The sequence below is a fragment of the Nerophis ophidion genome, linkage group LG11 (assembly GCF_033978795.1).
Source record: "Nerophis ophidion isolate RoL-2023_Sa linkage group LG11, RoL_Noph_v1.0, whole genome shotgun sequence".
NCBI classification, from domain to species: domain Eukaryota; kingdom Metazoa; phylum Chordata; class Actinopteri; order Syngnathiformes; family Syngnathidae; genus Nerophis; species Nerophis ophidion.
Genome location: NC_084621.1, coordinates 43,551,978 through 43,576,977, shown reverse-complemented (window position 1 = coordinate 43,576,977; position 25,000 = coordinate 43,551,978). Strand labels below are relative to the sequence as shown.

General features: G+C 39.8%; 1 protein-coding gene across 4 annotated transcripts in view; it reads right to left on the bottom strand.

The window, feature by feature from the left end:
• The window catches only part of LOC133562154 (receptor-type tyrosine-protein phosphatase U), a 565,556-nt gene that overhangs the window by 380,015 nt on the left and 160,541 nt on the right, over window positions 1–25,000 (bottom strand). For all 4 annotated transcript variants that reach the window (XM_061916074.1, XM_061916075.1, XM_061916076.1 and 1 more), the window contains exon 2: window positions 24,866–24,997. In XM_061916074.1, the coding sequence (XP_061772058.1) occupies window positions 24,866–24,997 (132 nt within the window). The remainder of the gene's footprint in view (window positions 1–24,865; window positions 24,998–25,000) is intronic.

The following is a 25,000-nucleotide window of genomic DNA, read 5'->3' as shown; positions in this document are numbered from 1 at the left end:
TACAATCGGGCGGAAGGCGGGCTACACCCTGGAAAAGTCGCCATCTCATCACAGGGCCAACACAGATAGACAGACAACATTCACACACTAAGGCCAATTTAGTGTTGCCAATCAACCTATCCCCAGGTGCATGTCTTTGGAGGTGGGAGGAAGTCGGAGTACCCGGAGGGAACCCACGCAGTCACGGGGAGGACATGCAAACTCCACACAGAAAGATCTCGAGCCCGGGCTTGAACCCAGGACTACTCAGGACCTTCGTAATCTATCCATCCATCCATTTCTTACCGCTTATTATTTTAACAAAAACAATAAATAAAGTGGAACCTTAAATATTATATTCTGTCTATTTTAAATGTGTTATGATTGCAAACCGTGCAGGAATGAAAACTAATGAAACTTTAATTAATTTGTTCCAGTTCCCTGCGATAAGCTGGCGACCAGTTCGGAGTGGGCTCCAGTACTCTGAAATGCCCTACCCTTAATAGTTAGAGATGCTACCTCAGTAGAAGCATTTAAATCCCATCTTAAAACTCATTTACTTATATACTCTAGCCTCTAAATAGACCCCCCCTTTTAGACCTGTTGATCTGCCGTCTCTTTTCTTGCCTCTATGTGGGAGCTGAGCCGAGGATGTCATTGTGGCTTGTGCAGCCCTTTGAGACACTTGTGATTTAGGGCTATATAGATAAACTTTGATTGATTGATTGAGTCATTGAGTGTGCCTCACCTTCGCCTAATGTCAGCCTGAGTAGGTTCCAGCTTACCCAAAACCCAAACAAGCGCTATTGAACATGAATATGTGATCAAGTATCACAAGGAAATCATTATAAAATGCTTTGTAATAGGGCTGGGCGATATATCGATATACTCGATATACCGCAGGTTTGTCTCTGTGCGATATAGAAAATGACTATATCGTGATATCCGAGTATATGTTCTCACGCAGTTGCTTTTAGCTGCTGGCATTACACTGCATGCGTTTCACACACTTTCCTGTGTCTCCTTCTCACGGACAAGCGCACCTTCTTACATACGTCACATACTGTGGCGTCATACGCCTTCACATGAGAGGTAGCAGCATGGGTAACATTAGCTGTGATGCTAGCAGAGTAGTGCAAGTGGTAATACAAGAGAAAGAAGGTGCCAAATGGTAACAAATGAAGGAAGAATTAATTCCCCAGAAAAACAGCACGGCGTCCATCCTCTGGCGGTGGTTTGGCTTCAAACAGGAATATGTCGAAAAAAGCTGCGGCAGAGTGTTGTTACAAAAAGTAGCATCTATTGTTAATTTGTAGCATCATTTGAAAAGTCCCCCGCTAGAGAATGAAGAGTGCTTGAAACAATATATCAAAATCTCCGTTCAGTGCCATACACGCAAAATGCCGAAGCAACCATTTCCAGATCGTATGAAAAAAATAGTCAACAACAGAATTTATTGCGTCCATAGTAAGATTCCACATAGTTAAGGACACACAGTATTAGATTTCCTGTTACGCAGCTCATTTTTATTTGAGTTATTGAAATACCTTGCGGACATCATGCACAAAAGTGCACATTATTTGTTTTTGACTATTGTAGTGGCGTTCTATACAAAAAGTGCACTTTTATTTAGTGTTGTTTTGATATGTCATCTTAGTGATATCATGCACAAAAGTGCACTAATAGCTTGTTTTAAAATGTCTCTGAAAATCTTGCACTTTTTGTTTTGAAATGACATGAATGTTTGTGCCACTGCTTAATAACTGTTTAATAAATAGTTTTGGTAAATTGACTTAATTGTGGTTTCCATCTCTGCATGAGAGTTTAAAATGAGCGTATATTAATGCAGTATGAACAAGAATGTTTTAATGTAGACACATAGAATCCTCATACTGGCGTGATTATATGCATCAAGTGTTAATTCATGGTTAAGGCAAAATATCGAGATAAATATCTTCCATTGCGATATGGCTTAAAAATATCGAGATATTAATAAAAGGCCATATCGCCCAGCCCTATTTTGTAACTGCAGGTCATGTTTTAAGTCACAATTTACCATTAACTGTCATAAAGTTGGAATAAACCATTGTATATTATCTGTAGATGTGCATCATCCCCCTTAATTGTTTATATTCTTAAAGTACTAGTAGAGTGAAAAACACAAGTTGACTTTGTATGCTAAATTGTGTTTCATTGTATCTGTTAAACCATATCCAATTGTATTTACAATCCGCAAAGTATGTCACAAAATGCCACAAATTCAGTCAGCTATTTTGAATATTCCGCTCCGAATATTTTATTAATACTACAAACTGGTGTTGTTGACACACTGAGCTGGCAGATGCTTTCACTTAGTTTCCATCCACTCATCCATTTTCTACCGCTTGTCCCTTTCAGGATCACAAGGGGTGCTGGAGCCTATCTCAGCTGCATTTGGGCGGTAGGTGGGGTACACCTGTTTCATACTTGCGAAAAGTAAATTTTAGATGACAATTCATGCATCTCTCACCTGGTAGTAGACACATGTGGCCAAGGTCCGACAGGCTGGTTGACTTTTACATCCCCACGAGATGGCAAAAAAGACCCCAAAAGACGATTCCTGCAGGAACTTTTTTTAACAATTTTTGTGGATTGCGATGGAATCTTTATCTAAAGGGGATAATGTTAGCGTCCTGGTCGTCAGCATTCCAGGACAGTGGAAATACTACAGTACGTATACATTGTATCATGCTTTAAAATGGTTAGTCTGTATGTTTATTAACTAGCAATGCTGCAGGTGCTAGTGTCAAAATAAAACTGCATCCGCCGGGTAGCAGTCGGCTTTTAAAACTAATTGCTTTTTACTTAATGCATCCTTTTTGTGTTCAGGGCTCAAAAATATAAGGTGCTGGATCCTAATTTTTCCCAAAGTAATCGCTGTTGGCTATCACAAGGTAAGGCCACACACTAATGTGTGTGATGTTACACCTGATGGTCAGGTGCTGGTGTGTGCTATGTAACACCTGCGGGGTTTGCTGTTAGCGGGGTGTATAAAATAGTCAGGAAGTGTCATGAATACAAAGGATTATGGGTATTTGTTGTGTTGCGTTTATTTTGTGTTACTGTGAGGATTTTCTCCCGAAATGTGTTTGTCGTTCTTAATTGGTGTGGCTTCACAGCGTGGCGCATATTACTAAGAGTGTTCAAATTGTTTATATCACAACCATTAGTGTACTCTGCGTCACCCAGTCTGCCTTGCTGTCGTGTGCTTGTTGCTGCGGAAGCCACACACAACATGTTGCTGGACTGTCAAGCAGGTCGTACATGTTGTAGTAGGCGACAAAGCCAATGGCTTCATAGCACGCCCAAACATTTATTATCTGGGTGACTACCGGCAGTCATTCTGGAGAATAATAGCGTCTCTTATTGTCTTCTTCGCTTCATGACACGGGTCTTAAGTGGCACTTTGAATGGCAAAGGATACCGATCACAGAACCATGCATATCAAATATTTATCCGCCACCTGCCCGAATCTAATTAAAATCTATTTGTTCGTCATGTCAACCGCCCGACCCGCGGTTTATCCGCGGACTCCGTGGATGAGACCGCAAACCGCGTATCTCTACAAGGTAGCCTAGTAGTTAACTGCCCTTTTTATGCTGTCTTGCAAGATCTGGGTCAGGTTACTTTAAACTTGACACCTCATTGGCTGGTTCTGAGACAGGATCGATTGCTTCAGCCTTAATTTACCAGAAATTAGTCTTGCTTTTTGAAGCAGCGAATTTTTCGACACTGAATTTTTTAACAGTTGTGGAGAGACGGAGCCGACAAGCCGACAGCGGGATAGGACAAACGCCGGTCCTATCCGAAATGGCGGCCAGAAGGCGGGGCATGTGGCGGAGAGAAGAAGCGGGACGCATTCGGAGCGACGCTGCAGCCAGCCAAGTCAGGTGCGTACACGACACACCTGTGCTCAATCTCTTCATCTTCTGCTGCAGTATAAAAGGGGGGAGGGAGGAACGATCTGCGCCGAAGTAGGGGAGGAAACCACGGCAACCAAAGACCACGAGCACAACGAGCGAGACCCAGAGCGAGATGAGCCCCCGCAGCAGACACAGACACCGGACACCAAAAGGTGTGCCGCGACCAGCAGGAAGAGCCCACGCGCTAGAAAGTGGCGCGACCAAATGGGCAGAAGACATCCATCCATCCATTTTCTACCGCTTGTCCCTTACGGGGTCGCGGGGGGCGCTGGCGCCTATCTCAGCTTCAATCGGGCGGAAGGCGGGGTACACCCTGGACAAGTCGCCACCTCATCGAGGTGGCCAGAAGACATGATTATTGAAATAATAAATCAGAGTCAAATTTGCTACGATGCGTCTTGTATCGATTGGCACTGCAACCCACACGGTGAAGGTATTTTTTTATTATTTTTTTACACAGATTTTTTTTTTTCAATATTTTTTTTACACTGAATTTTAAAACACCATTTTTTTTTCAACTTATTCCAGGGTTTTATCAACTTATGGCGGTTGAAAAATAAGCAAAAATACATGTTACATCCACCAAGTTTACCTCTTAAAGATCGCTAAACTGACCTCAAGTGAGGTCTCAACTCTAAGAATCACGACAAAGACGCCCCACCATGGCTTAACAATGCTAACAACGCACATGTTCTACTTTCTACACCTGAATTTTCCCATTGAGATGTATTGATTTTTCAATGACCAAATCTGATAAACTGAAATGAAACACATCATTAAAGAAAAAAAAACTATGTGGTGGAGTTATTAGGGGCAAATGTCAGCTGAGATAGGCTGCTGCGCCCACAAACCTATATAACAGAATTTGATGGATGGATGGAGAAATAGAAAATGTGATCCCACTGAAAGGAGTCAATGATGCAGAGGATTCATGTGAACTAGTAACCCGACGTCTGCAGTGTGAACAGGTAGAATATCAGGTTGCAACAGACCCCATCTGGGTGTGCTCTCCTTGTGTCTCTGATAAAGGGCAGCAGTCTGGTGTCATTTTCAGGTGAGATTAGCCACGTAAACAGAGTGGACTGCCACGCACAATGACATTGAGGTGCAACCGGGAGAGCAGAATAGAGGTTGCAGCATTCACGTATATCGCCTTGAGATATTGGAGGTATTTAATTACTGACACCAGAGGCCTGTTGATTAATGGCAACATAGGACTGTTATACTGGCCACTGCTATTTTACCTCAAATATTGTTTAATTGACAGGCAAGTATTTCAGGAACAGGCTGTAGTTTTATAGTTTTATGTCCAATGTTAAATATCTTTCTGCATTGGCATATTAACTGTTAGCATACTTGTGAGAATGTTAGCATTCTAACGTTTTTTTGCTAAGTTTTTTTGTTATTTTTGTATGTTTAAACCTAAAAATAATGAATCTTGATACTTGGTGCCATTTTTGGAAGTGTGCTAACGTCTTTTGTTTTAGCATGATAAACATGCAAATCAGGGTTTCTTCACAACGTAATGTGGTGGACCGCTAATGCAGTTTTATTATTGCCACACTTTTTTTTATTTTTTGTTTGAAAACAAATTAAAGTAATAAAATATATTGTAGCCCCCCAGAAAAATCAAACAAAGTCTGACACTGTTTAAAATGTTTATTACCAATCTTATGATAAAAAATGGCACAAACTGATATTAAATCCAAACCACACAAACATTAAACATTAACACCTGCAGGTTGTAGGATATATATATATATATATATATATATATATATATATATATATATATATATATATATATATATATATATATATATATATATTATATATATATATATATATAGTTCATGGCTGCAACACATGCCAAAGTAGTTGGGAAAGGGCATGTTCCCCACTGTGTTACATCACCTCTTCTTTTAACAACACTCAATAAACGTTTGGGAACTGAGGAGACTAATTGTTGAAGCTTTGAAAGTTGAATTCTTTCCCATACTTGCTTTATGAAGAACTTCAGTCGTTCAGCAGTCCTGGTTCTCCGCTGTTGTATTTTACGCTTCATAATGCGTCACACATTTTTGATGGGAGACAGGTCTGGACTGCAGGCGGGCCAGGAAAGTACCCGCACTCTTTTACTACGAAGCCACGCTGTTGTAACACGTGGCTTGGCATTGTCTTGCTGAAATAAACAGGGGCGTCCATGATAACTTTGCTTGGATGACAACATATGTTTCTTCAAAACCTGTATGGACCATTCACCATTAATGGTGCCTTCACAGATGTGCAAGGTACCCATGCCTTGGGCACTAATGCACCCACACACCATCACAGATGCTGGCTTTCGAACTTTGCGCCTATAACAATCCGGATGGTTATTTTCCTCTTTGTTCCGGAGGACACCACGTCCACAGTTTCCAAAAATAATTTGAAATGTGGACTCGTCAGACCACAGAACACTTTTCCACTTTGCATCAGTCCATCATAGATGTTTTAATTTCTGTAACTTCTAAAACTACAAAAAACCCGGTCACTTTGCGCCCAATCGCTGTAAACTTGCAGTTTAAAAAGCCGTGTCATATCTACTCTGCACCCATTTATATCCATGACTGATAGTGTTGTTATTCTCCCTCCTGATTTATTAACGTACTTGCTAATTTCCTCTTCTTGGGGGGTTACTCTCTGCTGTAACACGATTCCAGTTAGACTTCTGCTGAAGTGTCCTCTCCTCCTCCCTCCATGTGTTTGCACTACATTTGCATCAGAACAGTAGGTATTACTTCATTCCACACATACAAAATCAAAATCAATATGTTTAGGAGAAGCTCCATACCAGACCCAATTAAACCACCACTGTATAGTACAGGTATATATGCAAAAAAAAGGATAGCAATGACTGAAAATGGAGGAAGTCATAAAACTCAGAGTGATGCCATTTTAATTATGACTGACATAATTAACTGTGTTTTAACAAGCTGTAACGAGCTTGATTTTTGTGGTAAGCCTGACACTTAATTGCCGCCATTAAGGTTACTCAGCTGTAGCTAATTAAAGCTAATCCTGCGGGTTGGCAAAACAACGAAACAAAAAAATGTCAGCACAGTTAACTTGAGTATTGTGTTCCCGTACCTCCAGAATATTGTTTGGATAATGACACAAATGAGATACTATGTGTGCATTATCTATTGGATAAAGGCACTGTAGTAAAATTAAAAAGTAAAGATAGTATGCACAGTAAAGTTCACGGCCAAAAACTCCAAAGATGAAAGCATCAGCAGGTTAATAAAAATATATAAAGTGATTTTAGAACAGATGGGCGATATATGAACTAAAATGTAATATATATAATATATATATATATATATACATATATATATATATATATATATATATATATATATATATATATATATATATATGCCACTTGAATAAAGTAGAGCTGTGTTAGAGTTAGTATTGCACAAGCTGATGCTACAAATTTGGGCACTTCAAGAAGGCTATCTTTTTGTTAATCAAAATGATCACACTCTTGAATTTTGATTAATCATGATTGATCACAGGTTATATTTTGCTTCCATGTATGAGATTTGGTGAAGAAAATACCCCAATTTTGTAGTCCTAATGTCATACAGAAGCTTTTTTAAATGTCTTACTATATTGCAAGTCGGTATTTTGCTCAAATATGAAGTATATTAAGAATTAAATGCACATTTTGTAAGTATTTACAATTATATAGCAAACATGGTACGGATGTACTTACAGATGTCCAATGTTCTCTGGTAAGCAACAAAAAATCCAGTGGTTGCAACTTGATGCTCTTGGTTTATCTTTTTTGTTATTTTGCTTCTCCAAGGTATTTTACAACAAATCAACTGTGTTAATATGAATGACATCTTCTTGCAGATCTTGGTCGCCATGGATGTTAGATATCCTACATGCAGTTGCTGTCTGTTTAGCATAGGCATTCATATCTACAAACCCTGTGTCCATATGAGTTGGGAAATTGTGTTAGATGTAAATATAAACCGAATACATTGATTTGCAAATCCTTTTCAACCCTTAATCAATTAAATGCACTACAAAGATAATATATTTGAGGTTCAAACTCATAAACTTTATTTTTTTTGCAAATAAGAATTAACTTTGAATTTCATGGCTGCAACACGTGCCAAAGTAGTTGGGAAAGGGCATGTTCACCACTATGTTACATCACCTTTTCTTTTAACAACACTCAATAAACGTTTGGGAACTGAGGAAACTAATTGTTGAAGCTTTGAAAGAGGAATTATTTCCCATTCTTGTTTTATGTAGAGCTTCAGTCGTTCAGCAGTCCTGGTTCTCCGCTGTTGTATTTTACGCTTCATAATGCGCCACACATTTTTGATGGGAGACAGGTCTGGACGGCAGGCGGGCCAGGAAAGTACCCGCACTCTTTTACTACGAAGCCACGCTGTTGTAGTAAAAGGCTTGGCATTGTCTTGCTGTAATAAACAGGGCCGTCCATGATAACGTTGCTTGGATGATAACATATGTTGCTCCAAAACCTGTGTGGACCATTCAACATTAATGGTGCCTTCACAGATGTGTAAGTTACCCATGCCTTGGGCACTAATACACTCCCATACCATCACAGATGCTGGCTTTCGAACTTTGCGCTTAAAACAATCCGGATGGTTATTTTCCTCTTTGTTCCAGGGGACACCACGTCAACAGTTTCCAAATATAATTTGAAATGTGGACTCGTCAGACCACAGAACACTTTTCCACTTTGCATCAGTCCATCATAGATGATCTCGGGCCCAGCGAAGCCGGCAGTGTTTCTGGGTATTGTTGATAAATGGGTTTTGCTTTGCATATTAAAGTTTTAACTTGCACTTACAGACCAACTGTAGTTACTGACAGTGGTTTTATGAAGTGTTCCTGAGCCCATGTGGTGATATCCTTTACACACTGATGTCGGTTTTTGATGCAGTACCACGTGAGGGATCAAAGGTCCTTGATATCATCGCTTACGTGCATATATGTCTCCAGATTCGCTGAACGTTTTGAGGATTTTACGGACTGTAGATGGTAAAATCCCTAAATTCCTTGCAATAGCTCGTTGAGAAATGTTGTTCTAAAGCTGTTCGACAATTTGCTTACACAGTTGTGACCCTCGCCCCATCCTTGTTTGTGAATTACTTAGCATTTCATGGAAGCTGTTTTTATACCCAATCAAGGCAACCACCTGTTCCCAATTAGCCTGCACACCTGTGGGATGTTCCAAATAAGTGTTTGATGAGCATTCCTCAACTTTATCAGTATTTATTGCCACCTTTCCCAACTTCTTTGTCACGTGTTGCTGGCATCAAATTCTAAAGTTAATGATTATTTGCAAACAAAAAATGTTTTATCAGTTTGAACATCAAATATGTTGTCTTTGTAGCATATTCAACTGAATATGGGTTGAAAATGATTTGCAAATCATTCCGTTTATATTTACATCTAACACAATTTCCCAACTCAAATCCATGGTACCTTTGTTGACAACATTCAGCCAGCTAAGCATTTTCCTCAGCTTGTTGTCAATGTAGCATTCATGCTAGCAGCATCCTGGAGTATGTGTCTTGCTTCAGGACTGTATTTTAGACTTGATGTGCGCAGATGATAAGAAAGTTTGTCGCTACAAAACCAACAAGTTACCTCATTTTCATCTAAAGATCAAAATTGTTCGCCTCTCATCTCGATCACAGACCATGTTCCGGGTTAAGCCTTAACCCAGATGTCATTAATCTTCATTAATTTATGATAACACAAGCATTTTTTTTAATCAATCACAGGCCATTCACATGTTAACGTTGACAAGACCAACAGTAAACATTTACTAAATAGTTCGTACCGGTATATGTCTGTGGCTCATAGCCCGTTCCGATTAAGATTTGTAAGTAGGGCTGGGCAATATATCGATATACACGGTATATCGCGGGTTTGTCTCAGTGCGATATAGAAAATGACTATATCGTGATATTTGACTATACGTTCTCTCGCAGTTGCTTTAAGCTTCTGGCATTACACTACAGTCTCTTCCAACTCCTTCTTGTGTCTCCTTCTCACAGACTGTAAGCGCACCTTCTTACATACGTCACATACTGTCACGTCATATGTCACATATATATATGACCTCGCCCAGCAGAGAGGTAGCAGCATGGGTAATGTTAGCTCTGATGCTAGCGAAGCCGTGCGAGTGGTAATACGAGGGAAAGAAGGTGCGAATCTGGTAACAAATGAAGTAAGAATTAATTCCCAAGAAAAACAGCAGGGGGTCCATCGTCTGGCGGATGTTCCGCTTCAAGCGGGAATATGTCGAATAGACAACCGTAATTTGTCAAGTGTGGGCCAAAAGCGTTGCTACCAAAAGTAGCATTATTGCTAATATGTAACATAATTTGAAAAGTCACAAGCTAATAACAATTTAAGAAATACAGTTTTGGTCAATTGACTTAGTTGTGATTTCCCTCTCTGCATGAAAGTTTAAAATGATGATATATTAATGCAGTATGAAGAAGAATGTTTTAATGTAGACACATAGAATCATCATACAGAGGTACAGAGATGAAGAAGGGATTTGATATTGGGTTTCTTGTGTTACAAAAGAGTTAGGGGCTGCCCATTAAGGCACTGGTACTGCCATTTTTTTCATGATACTATTTCCATGAGCACTTGTGGTAACGGTGTGGCTATGTATGTGTGTAGTGTGCATATGTATGTATATATTTATCATTTATGTATATACAAGTTCATTAAGTTTGTACATGGAGTGAACAAGGAAGTTCGAGCTCAGAGTAATTTATGATTTAAAGAAAAGGGGTGGGATTAAATAAGTGTATACTTCTTCTCACTCCTTTTCAAATATGCAAAAAAAAAAAAGAAAAGTCGAATGCTCATTTGTTTTTGTTTTTTTTATTCTCCATTGTTTTCATTTTGTTATAATAGCCGTTAAGGCTATAGCACTGTATTGGATCATGCTTGCTCTTTTTTTTTTTTTCATATTTGAAATAAAAATATATCAGTCAATCAATACTGCTGTGATTATATGCATCAAGTGTTCATTCAAGGCCAAGGAAAAATATCGAGATATATATCGTGTATCGCGATATGGCCTAAAAATATCCAGATATTAAAAAAAGGCCATATCGCCCAGCCCTATATGTAAGCATACTGTATTTTATTTATTCTAAAATGTGTTGAGTGCGGCTTGAATATCCTACAACTGTATAACTGAAACAGTGGTTATCAACCTTGTTGGAGGTACCGAACCCCACCAGATTCAGAGGGGAATTCACCGAACCCCAACCGTAATCATAAAATTATATTATTATATTAAAGAAATACTAATAAAGGTATATTTTCAAAACTGAAAGTTACAGGAATGTACACATGACACATCTCATTGTGCAACATGTCATTGTTTTAGTGGGAAATAAATGCGATATCTGAAAGGGGTACACATTATTTCCGAAGCAGGACTCCCCACCCAGACATATAATACTCATGCACAGTTCATGAAAAAAAATATGTTATAGTCATTTTAAGTAGGTCAAAACACTTATATTACAAAATAATATCATGGAAATTACTGTTGTCATTTGGTTATAATTATAAAACATTGAACTTGTTATTTAGTCGGGTTTGGGACAGGTGTGCTACAGGTGTGACCACAGTGCATGTACACGTCTGTCGTGGCTCACATGCGCTCCACTCAAGGAGTTTTTGCGTTTGCTCACACATATGGAAAATTATAGGGAACATTTTCGGGGGGTATCCATAATACACCGATAGGGACAAGATTTATTTACACGATGAGTCGGGTGTGTCTTGCTCTGCCGAACCCCTGAGGCGACTCACCGAACCCCTAGGGTTCGATCGAACCTAGGTTAAGAACCACTGAACTAAAAGGATGTGTTCAACTATTTAAATTCTACACTGTGCTTCGTGTGTGAAGTATATACAGTATATGCAGAGAGAGACTGGTGAAGGGCGAACTGTAATAGCGGATCAAACCAGAGATGATGGCGGCCACTGGTCAGCCATGATAACAACACCTCTCCTACAGCAGATATAGCTGCCTCCGCTCGTGGCCTCAAGCTTTTCACGGACACAAATGAATCTCAGGTCCACGTCAAATACACACAAATATTCTGGACACACACACACACACACAGGTAGGCGTGTGGTGTGTGACTGAAACCAGGCGGAGGTGAAAGGTGAAAGATTGTGAAAACAGGAAGGTAATTTTGTCCTCTATAAGCTCACAAGAATAGGATGGAGATAGAGCTGGAGGACGGACTAACTCTTCCCATGTTAAGGTTATGATATAGAGGGTGCAGAATGTATGTACGTTTCAGTCGACCAGGCTCCGACCTCAAGATAGTAGTAAAAGCCATTTCAATTGGGATTGCTCTCATCTCATGCAGCAAATTACTGCCCATTAAGGAGTAGGTTACTTTAAGATCATCTTTGGTAGAACAGCCATTCTCTTATCATGCTTGCAAGAGTAAAAGTGTATCAAAGTACAGCTTCAGGGCTAGTGGCCGACATTTAACAGCTTAGCAAAGTGATGTGGAAAATGGGGACACTGAGGTACTACTAAATCAGGGGTCTCAAACTTTGGGTCTACAAGCCCATTTGTTGTGGCCCTCTACTCAATTTCATAGTTTAATCTACTTGTGACTAATAGTAATAGAAAGAACAATAACGACAATAATGGTGCAGACTCTAAAATTACAGCATTTACATGACATATTTCCAGTTGTTTCATTACAGCACGTCCGAAAAGGAGTAGGAAGAAGCAGATCTTATTTCATCCTACCCCTTTTCATATCAAAGCAATTTTATCCCATTTCCTTGTTCTCTGCTTGTAACAGAACAGTGAATAGATAAATAATATACCATACTAAGTAAACAAATAGTAAATACATTAACAATCTTTTTTTTTTATTATTATTAAACAAAAGGTTCAATATGTTCATCATAATTGTTCTTCTTTGTACTTTCTGAAAAAAGATCAACTATCATAACTTATACTATGGTGCAGCTTTCTGTGTGGATAGTTTTCCCGAGATGCAAATGAACTGGACCGAACATGGCGTGAAGGTGAATACATGATTTAATTCTTTGACTATAAAATGTACGAAACATAAGGCTCTCGCAGCAGAGGTACAAAACTTAACGCAGAGAACAAAACTATCTCTTTGACGTAAACTGTGGACATGAAACAAAATACACTACCTGTGGCATAAATAAACAATACTTACTTGCGTTGGCGTGAGCAGGGCAGCATGAACTATGAAATTGCATGAAAGAGTAAACACGGCATGAAGCAGAGTGGGAGTGAGGATGAACGGAGTGATGACGCCAGAACGACCAACAGAAAGTGACACACTTAAATAGTCTGGCCGGATCAGGCCCGTGAACAGGTTTTATCCGGGGCGCGTGATGAGTTTGCCAAACATTAAAATGAGCTGCTTTTTTTTTTACAACAAAATAAACTGCTGTTCTAAATGTGTCCACTGGATGTCACAATAGCAATTCTGTGAGCCAAGCAAGAGGTACACAATAAAGGGTGACTGTGGCTCCTCCTCCTCGAACCACATGAAACCTAAAACCTGCCGTTTTATGTCTTCTGCTTCGAACACATCAATATTTGGCACCATCTTTGCCCCAAAATGTCTCTGTCAACACGAAAAAAGTGATCTTAACCCTTTTGAAAAGTTTTTACCTTCAATCCCAGAAAGGCTGTGACTTAAAGTTTAATCATGGCTTTGTAGATACACTGAGACAAAGTCTATGCTCATTTTGTTTCTCAAACTGCACCAATTGCCTCAGAATATTCAACAAACTGGAAGTGTTTTGTCCAGAGGATTATCCGTGATTTGTACATTTTCAGAATGTCCTTGTTCTATTTTTGGCCAAAGTAAAACTAAGAAAACAACCACGAGTTGTCTTTATTTTTAAATTATCATGCCATGAATTTACCCTTCCCGCCCACTTGGGAGTAGATTTTCCTCCATGCGGCCCCTGAGCTAAAATGAGTTTGACACCCATGGTCTATGTGATTAAAAACAAGTGCGTGAGTCCAACACGTGAGACAGGTGAAACTAATGGGTCGCCATGGTGACAAAACAAGGGAGTGAAAAAACAGGAACTAATGGAGTCTTGAAGTAACAGAACATAACTAAACAAAACATGATCACAAGACATCCATCCATCCATTTCTACCGCTTATTCCCTTTGGGGTCGCGGGGGGCGCTGGTGCCTATCTCAGCTACAATCGGGCGGAAGGCGGGGTACACCCTGGACAAGTCGCCACCTCATCGCAGGATCACAAGACATGACATCAATAAATTATCTCAGATTGTGCTATGAACTTGACGCTACTACCAAAAACGTACCGGAGCGGATGCAGGTTCAAAGCAAAGAAAGACAGGCGGGAGGGTTTTTTCAAAGGAATTTTCGGATAGAAAATAATGAAAACAAAAATTGCGAAAGTCTCAGGGTTCATTCATAAGGCTCCGCTGATTGATGGAAGGCGTTTTAAAGAAAAAAGAACATTTGTGCCCCGACTGATAGTGTTCCAGACGAGGTTGCTGTTGTACTAGACTATCTTGCCAGTTGCGTGGAATACAGAGTTATTGTTAATTAATTGCACAAATACAGCGTGAAGAGGTTTGTGTACACTTTATTCTTTGCATTGTAAAATACCTGATTCATTCTCTTTCACATAATTCGTATTTCGTTCGGGAATCCAAATTAAGCTGGCATTCTTCATTTCCTTCTTAAATTCATTTCTGTTTCTTTTTTTCTACCATCAATGCACTTCAAATTGTTCAATCTCCACTTCATTCCAATTGCTACTTATGTTTGATTGAATGGTATCTGTTTTCAGGTTATATCCTACGAGTTGAGACTGGTGCACGAGCGATATGAAGGGTCCCCTTCGGCAGGACGCACCCACTCCAGAGATCTGGTTTCCAATCGCATAATCCAGGTGTGTTAGTCCGACTTTTTAAAAACCGAACACGATCGGATTAAGGTGTTTCCATGAGTTGTAGGAGGCTTATTTAGAGCCCAACAATTTGAGAAATTGGACTAATTAGGGCAGTGTTGTTCAACCTTTTTTGAGCCAAGGCACATTTTTTTCATTGAAAAAATCCAGGGGGACACTATCCCATCCTTGTCGCCATTGTTGTGTGCCAAACTTGTCACTTATTAGCAATCTAATCTTAAAGGCCTACTGAAAGCCACTACTACCGACCACGCGGTCTGATAGTTTATATATCAATGATGAAATCTTAACATTGCAACACATGCCAATACATCCTTTTTAGTTAACTAAATTGCAATTTTAAAATTTGCGCCAAGTATCCTGTTGAAAACGTCGCGGTATGATGATGCGTATGATGGCGCATGCACGTGACGTCACGGATAGTAGCGGACATTTTGATCCAGCACCGATCACAGCTATAAGTTGTCTGCTTTAATCGCATAATTACACAGTATTCTGGACATCTGTGTTGCTGAATCTTTTGCAATTGGTTCAATTGATAATGGAGACGTCAAAGAAGAAAGATGTAGGTGGGAAGCGGTGTATTGCGGCCGCCTTTAGCAACAGAAAAAAAGCCGATGTTTCCTTGTTTACATTCGACTCTTACTGTAGACATGAGCGGAGAGTTTGCGTCATTCTTCCTGCAGCTGTGGACTCTCTTGCCTCCTCCCACCAGCCGCCACCGACCGTCGGATGCTCACTCCGTGGAGGGATAAAAAAAAATTAAAAAATCTCAGCCCGGCTGCCTTGCCTCGTCGAGAAACGTGGCTTCCCTCAGAGACACTGGTGGTCACCACACCAGTGGCCACACCCCTCTGACTTTCAGGTACGACTATATAATCTCACTAGAACACTAGTAAGACAATAAGCAGATCAGGGATTTTACAGAATTATCCTAGTAAATGTGTCTAATAACATCTGAATCGCTCCGACTGCCCTCGTCTTTTTTTCCCTTTTTTTTTCTAGTCCTTCACTGTCACTTTCCTTATCCACGAATCTTTCATCCTCGCTCAAATGAATGGGGAAATCGTCGCTTTCTCGGTCCGAATCGCTCTCGCTGCTGGTGGCCATGATTGTAAACAATGTGAGGATGTGAGGAGCTCCGCAACCCGTGACGTCACGCGCACATCAGCTTTTTTATTAGCGACCAAAAGTTGCGAATTTTATCGTGGATGTTTTCTAATAAATCCTTTCAGCAAAAATATGGCAATATCGCGAAATGATCAAGTATGACACATAGAATGGACCTGCTATCCCCGTTTAAATAAGAAGATCTCATTTCAGTAGGGCTTTACTAATACACCAAAAGAAAGCTATTGTCTTGTTCTGCCTTTTAGTCCCATTCTTACTTTTTCCCTTTCCAACACACAACACATGTCATCATATCCTGTGTCCCCCGCCCTTAAGTTCCCCTTACAATGGTTCTGGTATTGTCCTGTGACCCGAGGAACCATTACATGACAGACACTACCAGCAGAAAATGTTGAAAATGAAACTTAATAGCCTATATTGACAATATAAAGTTGTTCTCATCAAATACATGACGCAATGTTCGATATGACTTCAAACCAAAACCCACTCGACGTCCATTGCTTTCAGTCTCCCCCGGGGGGGGGGAGGTTGCCCACATATGCTGTCCTCTCCAAGGTTTCTCATGGTCATTCTCATCGACGTCACACTGGGGTGAGTTTTTTCTTGCCCTTATGTGGGCTCTGTACCGCGGATTTCGTTGTGGCTTGTGCAGCCCTTTAAGACATTTGTGATTTCGGGCTATATAAATAAACATCAATCCATTGATCATTAATTTTCTTGTCTCAAAGTAGGCTTACAAAGCAATGCGCGACCTGCTGCCCCCTACTGTTACGGAAGAGTAACACTCTACTGATCACCAGACAGCAAAGACACTCTACAACGGCACATTGTTTGCGGATTCTAATTATTGGTTTGCAAAAAAATATTTTTCCCCCCAACTAGGTGAAATTGCATAATTTCCCACGGCACACCAAACAATATCTGATGGTACACTAGTGTGCCGCGGCACAGTGGTTGAAAAACACTGAATTAGTGCGTGGACATGTACTAAGTGTCTGTCCGTGCTTCCTGTGTTTGTAATCGGCCCATTTAAACAAAAAAATTTGGAAATGGAATGAGACGTTCAGTTTTTTCCACTGTTAAATAAACACACGCAGGTGCTGAGAGCCAGGTATAGAGTAAGACCTCTTTCTCGCTGTTTGAAGCAAAAGACGAAAACATGTCTCAACACAACAATTCTAATTGGCCAACATGTCTGTTACACAAATGCCAGTGCGGTTATTTATCGCACTAATTAAAACTTTGATGTCGATAAATCGCACAACCTTGAGATATAGTGTCTCTCTGATCATTAACTGCACCATTTTTACATTCAATTTTACATTTTTAATGAGTTAAGGTCGACTATAGCTCCGGGTCACCGTAGATGGTGGTTACTTCGACTCCAGCTGCCCCCATTTAAATTGAGTTTGAGACCCCTGCACTACATTTAAAAAAAATCTAATTGCATCCTAAGACTACTGTATATTTTAGCCAACATATTTTGTAGCTAAAATACATTCAATTTCATATCGCTTGTGCTGGTGCTCCAGTGTCCAGTTGGAACATATAGTATATTGCCAAAAGTTTTTGACCACCTGCCTTGGCTCCCATATGAACTTGAATTGCCATCCCATTCCTAACCCATACGGTTCAATGTGATGCCACTCAGCCATGAAAAGCCATTCCGCAAAGCTGTCTGCGTACTGTACGTGGGCTAATTGGAAGCTCACATGAAGTTTGGCGCTCTGTAGCAACTGACTGTGCAGAAAGTTGACGACCTATTTGCACTATGCCCTTCAGCATCCACTGACCCTCTCTGTCAGTTTACGTGGCCTACCACTTTGTGGCTGAGTTGCTGTTGTTCCCAAACTCTTCCAATTTCTTATAATAAAGCCGGCAGTTGACTTTGGAATATTTAGGAAGGAGGATATTTCACAACTGGATTGGTTGCACAGGTGGCATCCTATGACACTTCCCTGCTGGAAATCCCTGAGCGCGGCCCATTCTTTCACAAATGTTTGACAGTATCCAGGCCTAAGTGTTTGATTTTATACACCTGTGGCCGGGCCAAGTGATTAGGACACCTGATTCTAATCATATGGATGGGTGGCCCAATACTTTTGGCAATATAGTGTAGCTAGTATTGTGTAAAAACGTCCTCACTCGTTACAAAAATTTCAAGGGCAAAAGCTAAGTACAGCATTTTTCGGATTATAAATCGCTCCGGAGTATACATCGCACCGGCCGAAAATGCATAATAAAGAAGGAAAAAAAACATAAACACGTCGCACTGGAGTATAAGTCGCATTTTTGGGGAAAATGTATTTGATAAAATCCAACACGAAGAATAGATATTTGAAAGGCAATTTAAAATAAATAAAGAATAGTGAACAACAGGCTGAATAAGTGTACGTTATATGACGCATAAATAACCAACGGAGAATGTGCCTGGTATGTTAATGTAATATATTATGGCAAGAGTCATTCAAATAACTATAACATATAGAACATACTATAAGTTTACCAAACAATATGTCACTCCTAATCGATAAACCCTCGATGTCGCTTCTAAACAACTCTGCCAACTTCAAAGGTATGTGCCGCTTCCTCTTGTCGTTTTCTGCTGCATATTTCACTACATCCAGTTTGTAATCTGCAGTACATTATTTCCTTTTCGGTCCGATTTTTGTTCAGCCCTTCTCAGTTTTTATAAGTTACCGCCAACGATGAAATGATCCATTTTAATAGCTACGGCAGTAGCATATTGCATATAGCAGTTAGCATTCCAGGACCCACAATGCACTTCTGCCATGACCCTCCCCCGCCCAATTCTTATTGGTTGACGTGTATGTGACGATTGCTGATGTGTGTGTGACGATTGCTGACATTTTCTTTGTCCCTTCCGCGAATGAGATAAATAATATTATTTGATATTTTACGGTAATGTGTTAATAATTTCACACATAAGTCGCTGGGGAGTATATGTCGCACCCCCGGCCATACTATGAAAAAAACTGCGACTTATAGTCCGAAAAATACGGTAAGCCAACTGGACTTCAAATACACACTCCAACATACACAAAGAAACCAAACTCAAGGAAGAGGAGTGACCTTAGTGCTTTGATCCAAATCCTAAAAGCATTTTCTCAAAAGAGGATCCACTTATGTCCACAGAAAGCTTGTTTTTGTGCAACCTATTGCAGCTTTTCCAAGCCGTACCATTCATGGAGGAAAGTCCTATTTCACTCTCAACAGATGTAGAGAGATTTTTCTTGGAAGCCACCAGTTTTTGATTTGTTTACAGAGAGCTGCAATAATTTTGAAGTGCCCAACATAAATCATATTTCTGAGCCCAGAAGAAACCACAACATTTTTTATCACTGCATTATGGTCACTGCACAGAACCAAAACTTGTGTTTTCTTGACAAAGTCATCATCCTACCACCGAGTTCATTAAGACAGAAAAAGAACAGAAGCTAATCAGGCAGTCCAACTTCTAATTCAAAATAATGGAAAAAAATGTGCTATTATTAAGACCTTGCCACATCTTACTTTCCCTTCTTATTCATGGGAACAGTAGTCTTTTAATTTCTCCTGGGAGCCACAAGCTGCTGCTGTCTTAGCTGTGTTTACTAATCTTCCCTTGACACAAATTTCTATGCGGCACAAAGTAATACTGGCGGAATGTAAATAGCCTTATCTCATAAAGTCTAGTTATCCCTTGCCACCTCGGTTGTCCGCTGTGATACATGGTTAGAAGTCAGCACGGGAGGATTAAGGAGGAAAAAGCACAGCAAGAGTAACTGACTTCCCAGGCCGGGATCAGCAGGAAGGTGATCCACCTTTAAAGACGTAAAAATGATAAACAGCAGGTGTATTCTACAGAAAGACACTTATTGAGACAATAATAGCATGAGGATCAAGCAGTTGTTCTCAATGGTTGCTCAGTACTGATCGATACCATGTTGGCACCGAGAGCCTTGCACTCCCTGCAAATTTTAGTACCTGCTTCATTCAACCTGCTCTTCTCTGAAGCCCCTCAATCGCTGTAAATGGCATGAGACTGATTTTTAATTAAACCCAAAGGGAGAAGCGTTAATTAGCCCATCGCCTGCTGTGAATTGGCTACTAGCTGCAGGCAGATTCTCACTCCTGTGCTGATGACGAGAACGTAAATGAGGTGTAGTTTAAGAGTTCTGGGTAAAATTAGAGTTTGTCATGCTCAAAATTGAATTCCGCAGGGACAGATGCCTGTGGGCTAGAAGGATATGTAGTCCTATATGTCCAAGTGTAAAGCTTTTTAAAAAAATAGCACATCCAGCAAGTTTGCAACTACTGTCCGAGTAAAGTAAAAGGCTGTTGAAATATAAGTATCCTTAAAGAAACCACAATTATTTCATTTATTCATCACATTATTCGCTTGCTTTTTTCTTTTCATTCGCAAGATTGAGACTGTCATTTATATTTCTTCTTCTCATGCTGTGAACTAATAAATAAATACCCTGATTGAAATATCAGAGTCATAGACAGATGGACTGATTGCCAAGTGCATCCTTTAAATAAACAAGTGGGAATGCTGATATTTCTGGTGAGATGCTAAAAACAACACACATCGCTTTGTTACTTGCCTGTGGGATTTTCTTAATGCAAGGATGGAGGAGCATCTTTTAAACTATGCATGCCATCTCCCTCCGGCAACCCACCAGTAGAGAGATGATGGCAGAAAAATGTTGGTCCCCATTAGTCTTGAAGCTGGTTAACATGAAATTATCCTTAGGCTTAGCAGGGAACAGACAAAAGTGGGGGGATTGCTTCATTAAAGCGGATGCAAAATGGAAGCTGGACTATAAAGTTGGATTTGCAAACAATTGGTCACACCGCTGATACGCCTAATGCGTAATTATAAATGCAGTGTGCTTTTTTTTGCTATTGTAAGAGACATACATGCTGACATAATCAGAACAAAACAGTTCACACAGAGGAAAGTCGACTGCCCATCAAGGTTGTATTATACAATCGGTATTTGTTTTTTTTATGTTTTATCACTTGTAAAAATGCCAAATATGTGAAAACTCGATGGAGGGAAATCCCTGTTGCGTGCACTTTATTTAATGAAATCCTTTTCATTTTAGTTAAACTGAAAGAAAAAAAAACTAGAGATATCCCAATCTGATCATGAGATCTCATCGGGAGCCAATACCTGACCTTCTAACTGCGGTCATCCGGAAGGCCCAGCAGAGACTCCACTTCCTGAGGGTGCTGAGGAAGAACAGACTGGAGAGACAGCTAATGGTGACCTTCTATCGCTTGGCTGTCGAGAGCCTGCTGACGTACTGCATAACAGTGTGGTACGCCAGCTGCACTGAAGCAGACAAATAGGCGATTCAGAGGGTCATAAAGTCTGCACAAAAAAATCATTGGCTGCCCCCTGCCCTCCCTGAAGGATTTACACAACTTCTGTTACCTCATCAAACCAAAAAGCATCACCAAGGACAGCACACACCCTGGCGTCCACCTGTTCGACCTGCTTTCATTGGGAAGGTGCTACAGGTGCATCAGACCCAGAACAAACAGGCTCAGAGACGGCTTCTTTCCCGGAGCTGCCACCATGTTGAACTCTAACTTATAATAATAATTCACCCCTATACAAGATCCTACCTAATACCCTACTGTGCAATACTACCCTTCGAGTGCAATCTGTCTGACACTGATTGTTATTTATTACTCCGGTACACTTGTCTTGTTCTGTATATTGTACAGTATTTTGTATTTCTATAGTGTTTTGTACATTGTACAGGATTGCTTATTATTTTTATTGGATAGTAGTCTGTTTATTTCAATTGTTAGTTTTTTTCTATATTACCTATTGTGTAATTCATTTGTACCCCATATCTGTTCCCACTACTGCACCTTAAACTGGAGTCCTTAATCTCATTACATGCAAAAATAATGACAATAAAGTCCATTCTATTCTATTCTATTCTAACTGATCGGCGAGCGACTGCAGAGTCCAGCCCATTTTTACCACAGCTGTGTCCCAGTGCTTGAATGGCTAACAATCGTACTCACGTGAAAGATTCCTTCAAAAGGAATGCACGCCGGGGGGAGACACAAATACATTTCACTATACAATGAGTTGCATGGACTCCAAGTGGGTGGAATTCCTCACACCTTGTCCCCTAAAATGCAAGACTCTCATGGGAAAAAATGCATTCTATATTTTGCCACCACACAGTGGAATGCACAACCAACAGACCTTAAAATTTGAACTTCCCTGCTAAATTTTAAAACTGCCATAAAATCATGGCTTAGGTTTATATGTGGTTATAGTGTATATATATTTTCTCATTCTGTTTTGCACACTCTTGGAGTCAACATGTGCATAGTCATGTACATAGTGTATACACCCCCTCTCTCATTGTTTATATACATATATATATATATATATATATATATATATATATATATATATATATATATATATATACACACACACAGTATATTGCTTTTCAAATCACCTGACATGTATACTGTGTATATGTACATAATTTATCAATATTTGTAACGTAATCGTTTATATACATATTACAGGTTATATATCTTTTATAGTTGACTGTATCAAATGTGATGAATATTTAATGGACAATAATAGAAACAAGCTTTTTGGCTTTTTGTGCCATCCATTTGCCTTTTTACATAGACTTCCTATCCAATCGATCAATGTCAAAAATGCCAGAAAACGGGTCTGCAACGAACGTGTCTATCCACAAAGTGAAGCCGCTTCTAAGATACTAATCCTCGACATTGTGACGGAAAAAAAAAGTTCCTTCCATGTACGTATATCGCTAGAAGACGGCGTGGCTCGGTTAGGAGAGCGGCTGTGCCAGCAACCTTAGGGTTCCTAGTTCGATCCCCGGTTTCCACCACCCGAGTCACGCCCGTAAGTGTCCTGGGGCAAGACACTTAACTCTTGCTCCTGATGGGTCGTGGTTAGGGCCTTGCATGGCAGCTCGCACCATCAGTTCGTGAATGGGTGAATGTGCAATTATTGTCAAAGCATCTTGAGTACCTTGAAGGTAGAAAAGCAATGTACAAGTATAACCCATTAACCATTTAGAGGACTGGAGGAAAAGGAATGGCTAAGCATGCTACACACACACACACACACACACACACACACACAGAGCTGGACGACACAAGAAGCTAACTACTAAACCTTCGATGTAAAGTAGGGGTGACCGATCCAGATGTTGATATCATCAATACCGAGTGTAGTATTACTAGGCATGGGGACTTTCACATTTGAACTGTACTTGGGAATTGATACCGGAACTTAACGGTACCAATCTTTTTGTACTTTTCTGTGGAATAATAAATATTACTTGTTTTTAATAATACAATCTATTTTTTATTAGAACATGATAAACACTGATTATGATAACTTATTTCAATTTTTTATATCTAGTTGTATTATTAAATTTCTGAGCAAATTCCTCTGTTGGCATTGAATACTGCAACACTTCATGTATCTACAGGGGGTGGAGGAGACCGCTCTGATTGATTCTGGAGAGATGTTCAAGTGTTATTAGGGTTGTAACGATATGAACATTTTATATCACGGATTCTGGTTTTCATGTTAGCATTAAGCTAGTGAGCTAGCGCCAGTCAGTCCGTATTTTATTAGACTTAGACTTCCTTTTTATTGTCATTCAAATTTAAAATTCACAGTACAGATAAGAACAAAATTTTGTTGCATTAGCTCGTTGTAGTGCAGGATAAAAGTGCAATAACGTGCAGATATAAATAAATAGATTACTGTACAGATAAATGTATTGTACTTTTGCATATGCATCCAGGTTTATGAATGTATGGTAGATTGTTTTTATATTCCAGCCAGTTAATCTGTTTTTGGGGGAAATTGAGGCGATAATTATGATGCGTTCAAGAGCCTGAGGGCCTGAGGGAAGAAGCTGTTACAGAACCTGGAGGTTCTATTTCGGCAGCTGCGGAACCTCTTTCTAGAGTCCAGTAGTGAAATTGAGTATTAGTACTGAGTATTAAAGTGCAGTTGTCAATCACGGTTTTTCGATCAACACTTGGATGACTTGCATAATTGTTAATGCTAAAATGTAAAAAATTTTTTTTTTTATATTCCAGCCAGTTAATCCATTTTTGGGGGGAATTGAGGGTATAATTATGAAGCGTTCAAGAGACTTACGGCCTGAGGGAAGAAGCCGTTACAGAACCTGGAGGTTCTACTTAGGAGGCTGCGGAACCTCTTTCTAGGGTCCAGTAGTGAAACTGAGTATTATCAGTGAGTTTTTAAGTGCAGTTATCACTCACGGTTTTTCGATCAACACTTGGATGACTTGCATAAATTGTTAAAGCTAAAATGTATAAAAAAAAACTAACCTGCTTGTCCATATTTTACAGTTGTATAACAAAACAGTTTCCGGTGGTGTGATGGTACGCACTCCTGCCTTTAATGACAGAGTGAAACTCTTTGATTTTCCTGGCCAGATGGACGGAATCCGGCGTAAAAACTAAACCAAAACAATTCATGCGATTGACTCGCTGTCACAATTCATGATATGGAGAAGACAAAAGTAGAAAAAAAAAAAAACAGTGACGAACAATAGCTTTTGACATTAACGACTTCCTATAATCTGATTAAGGAAAAAAATATTTTAAAACTGGTGATGTTTCCTATATTAAGTCTTCACACAAACATACCAAAGAGGAATGAGGATGGATAAGGATGACTCACCACGCAGGAGGTCCGGGCTGGCATATGGCAAATTGTGCATCCGAAATAGCTGCCAGTCAAAGTCATCTTCTTCAGCCTGTGTGAAGTCACAGAGACTGGCATCCGAATCCTCTTCGAATGTGCAGCCAGCAGCTG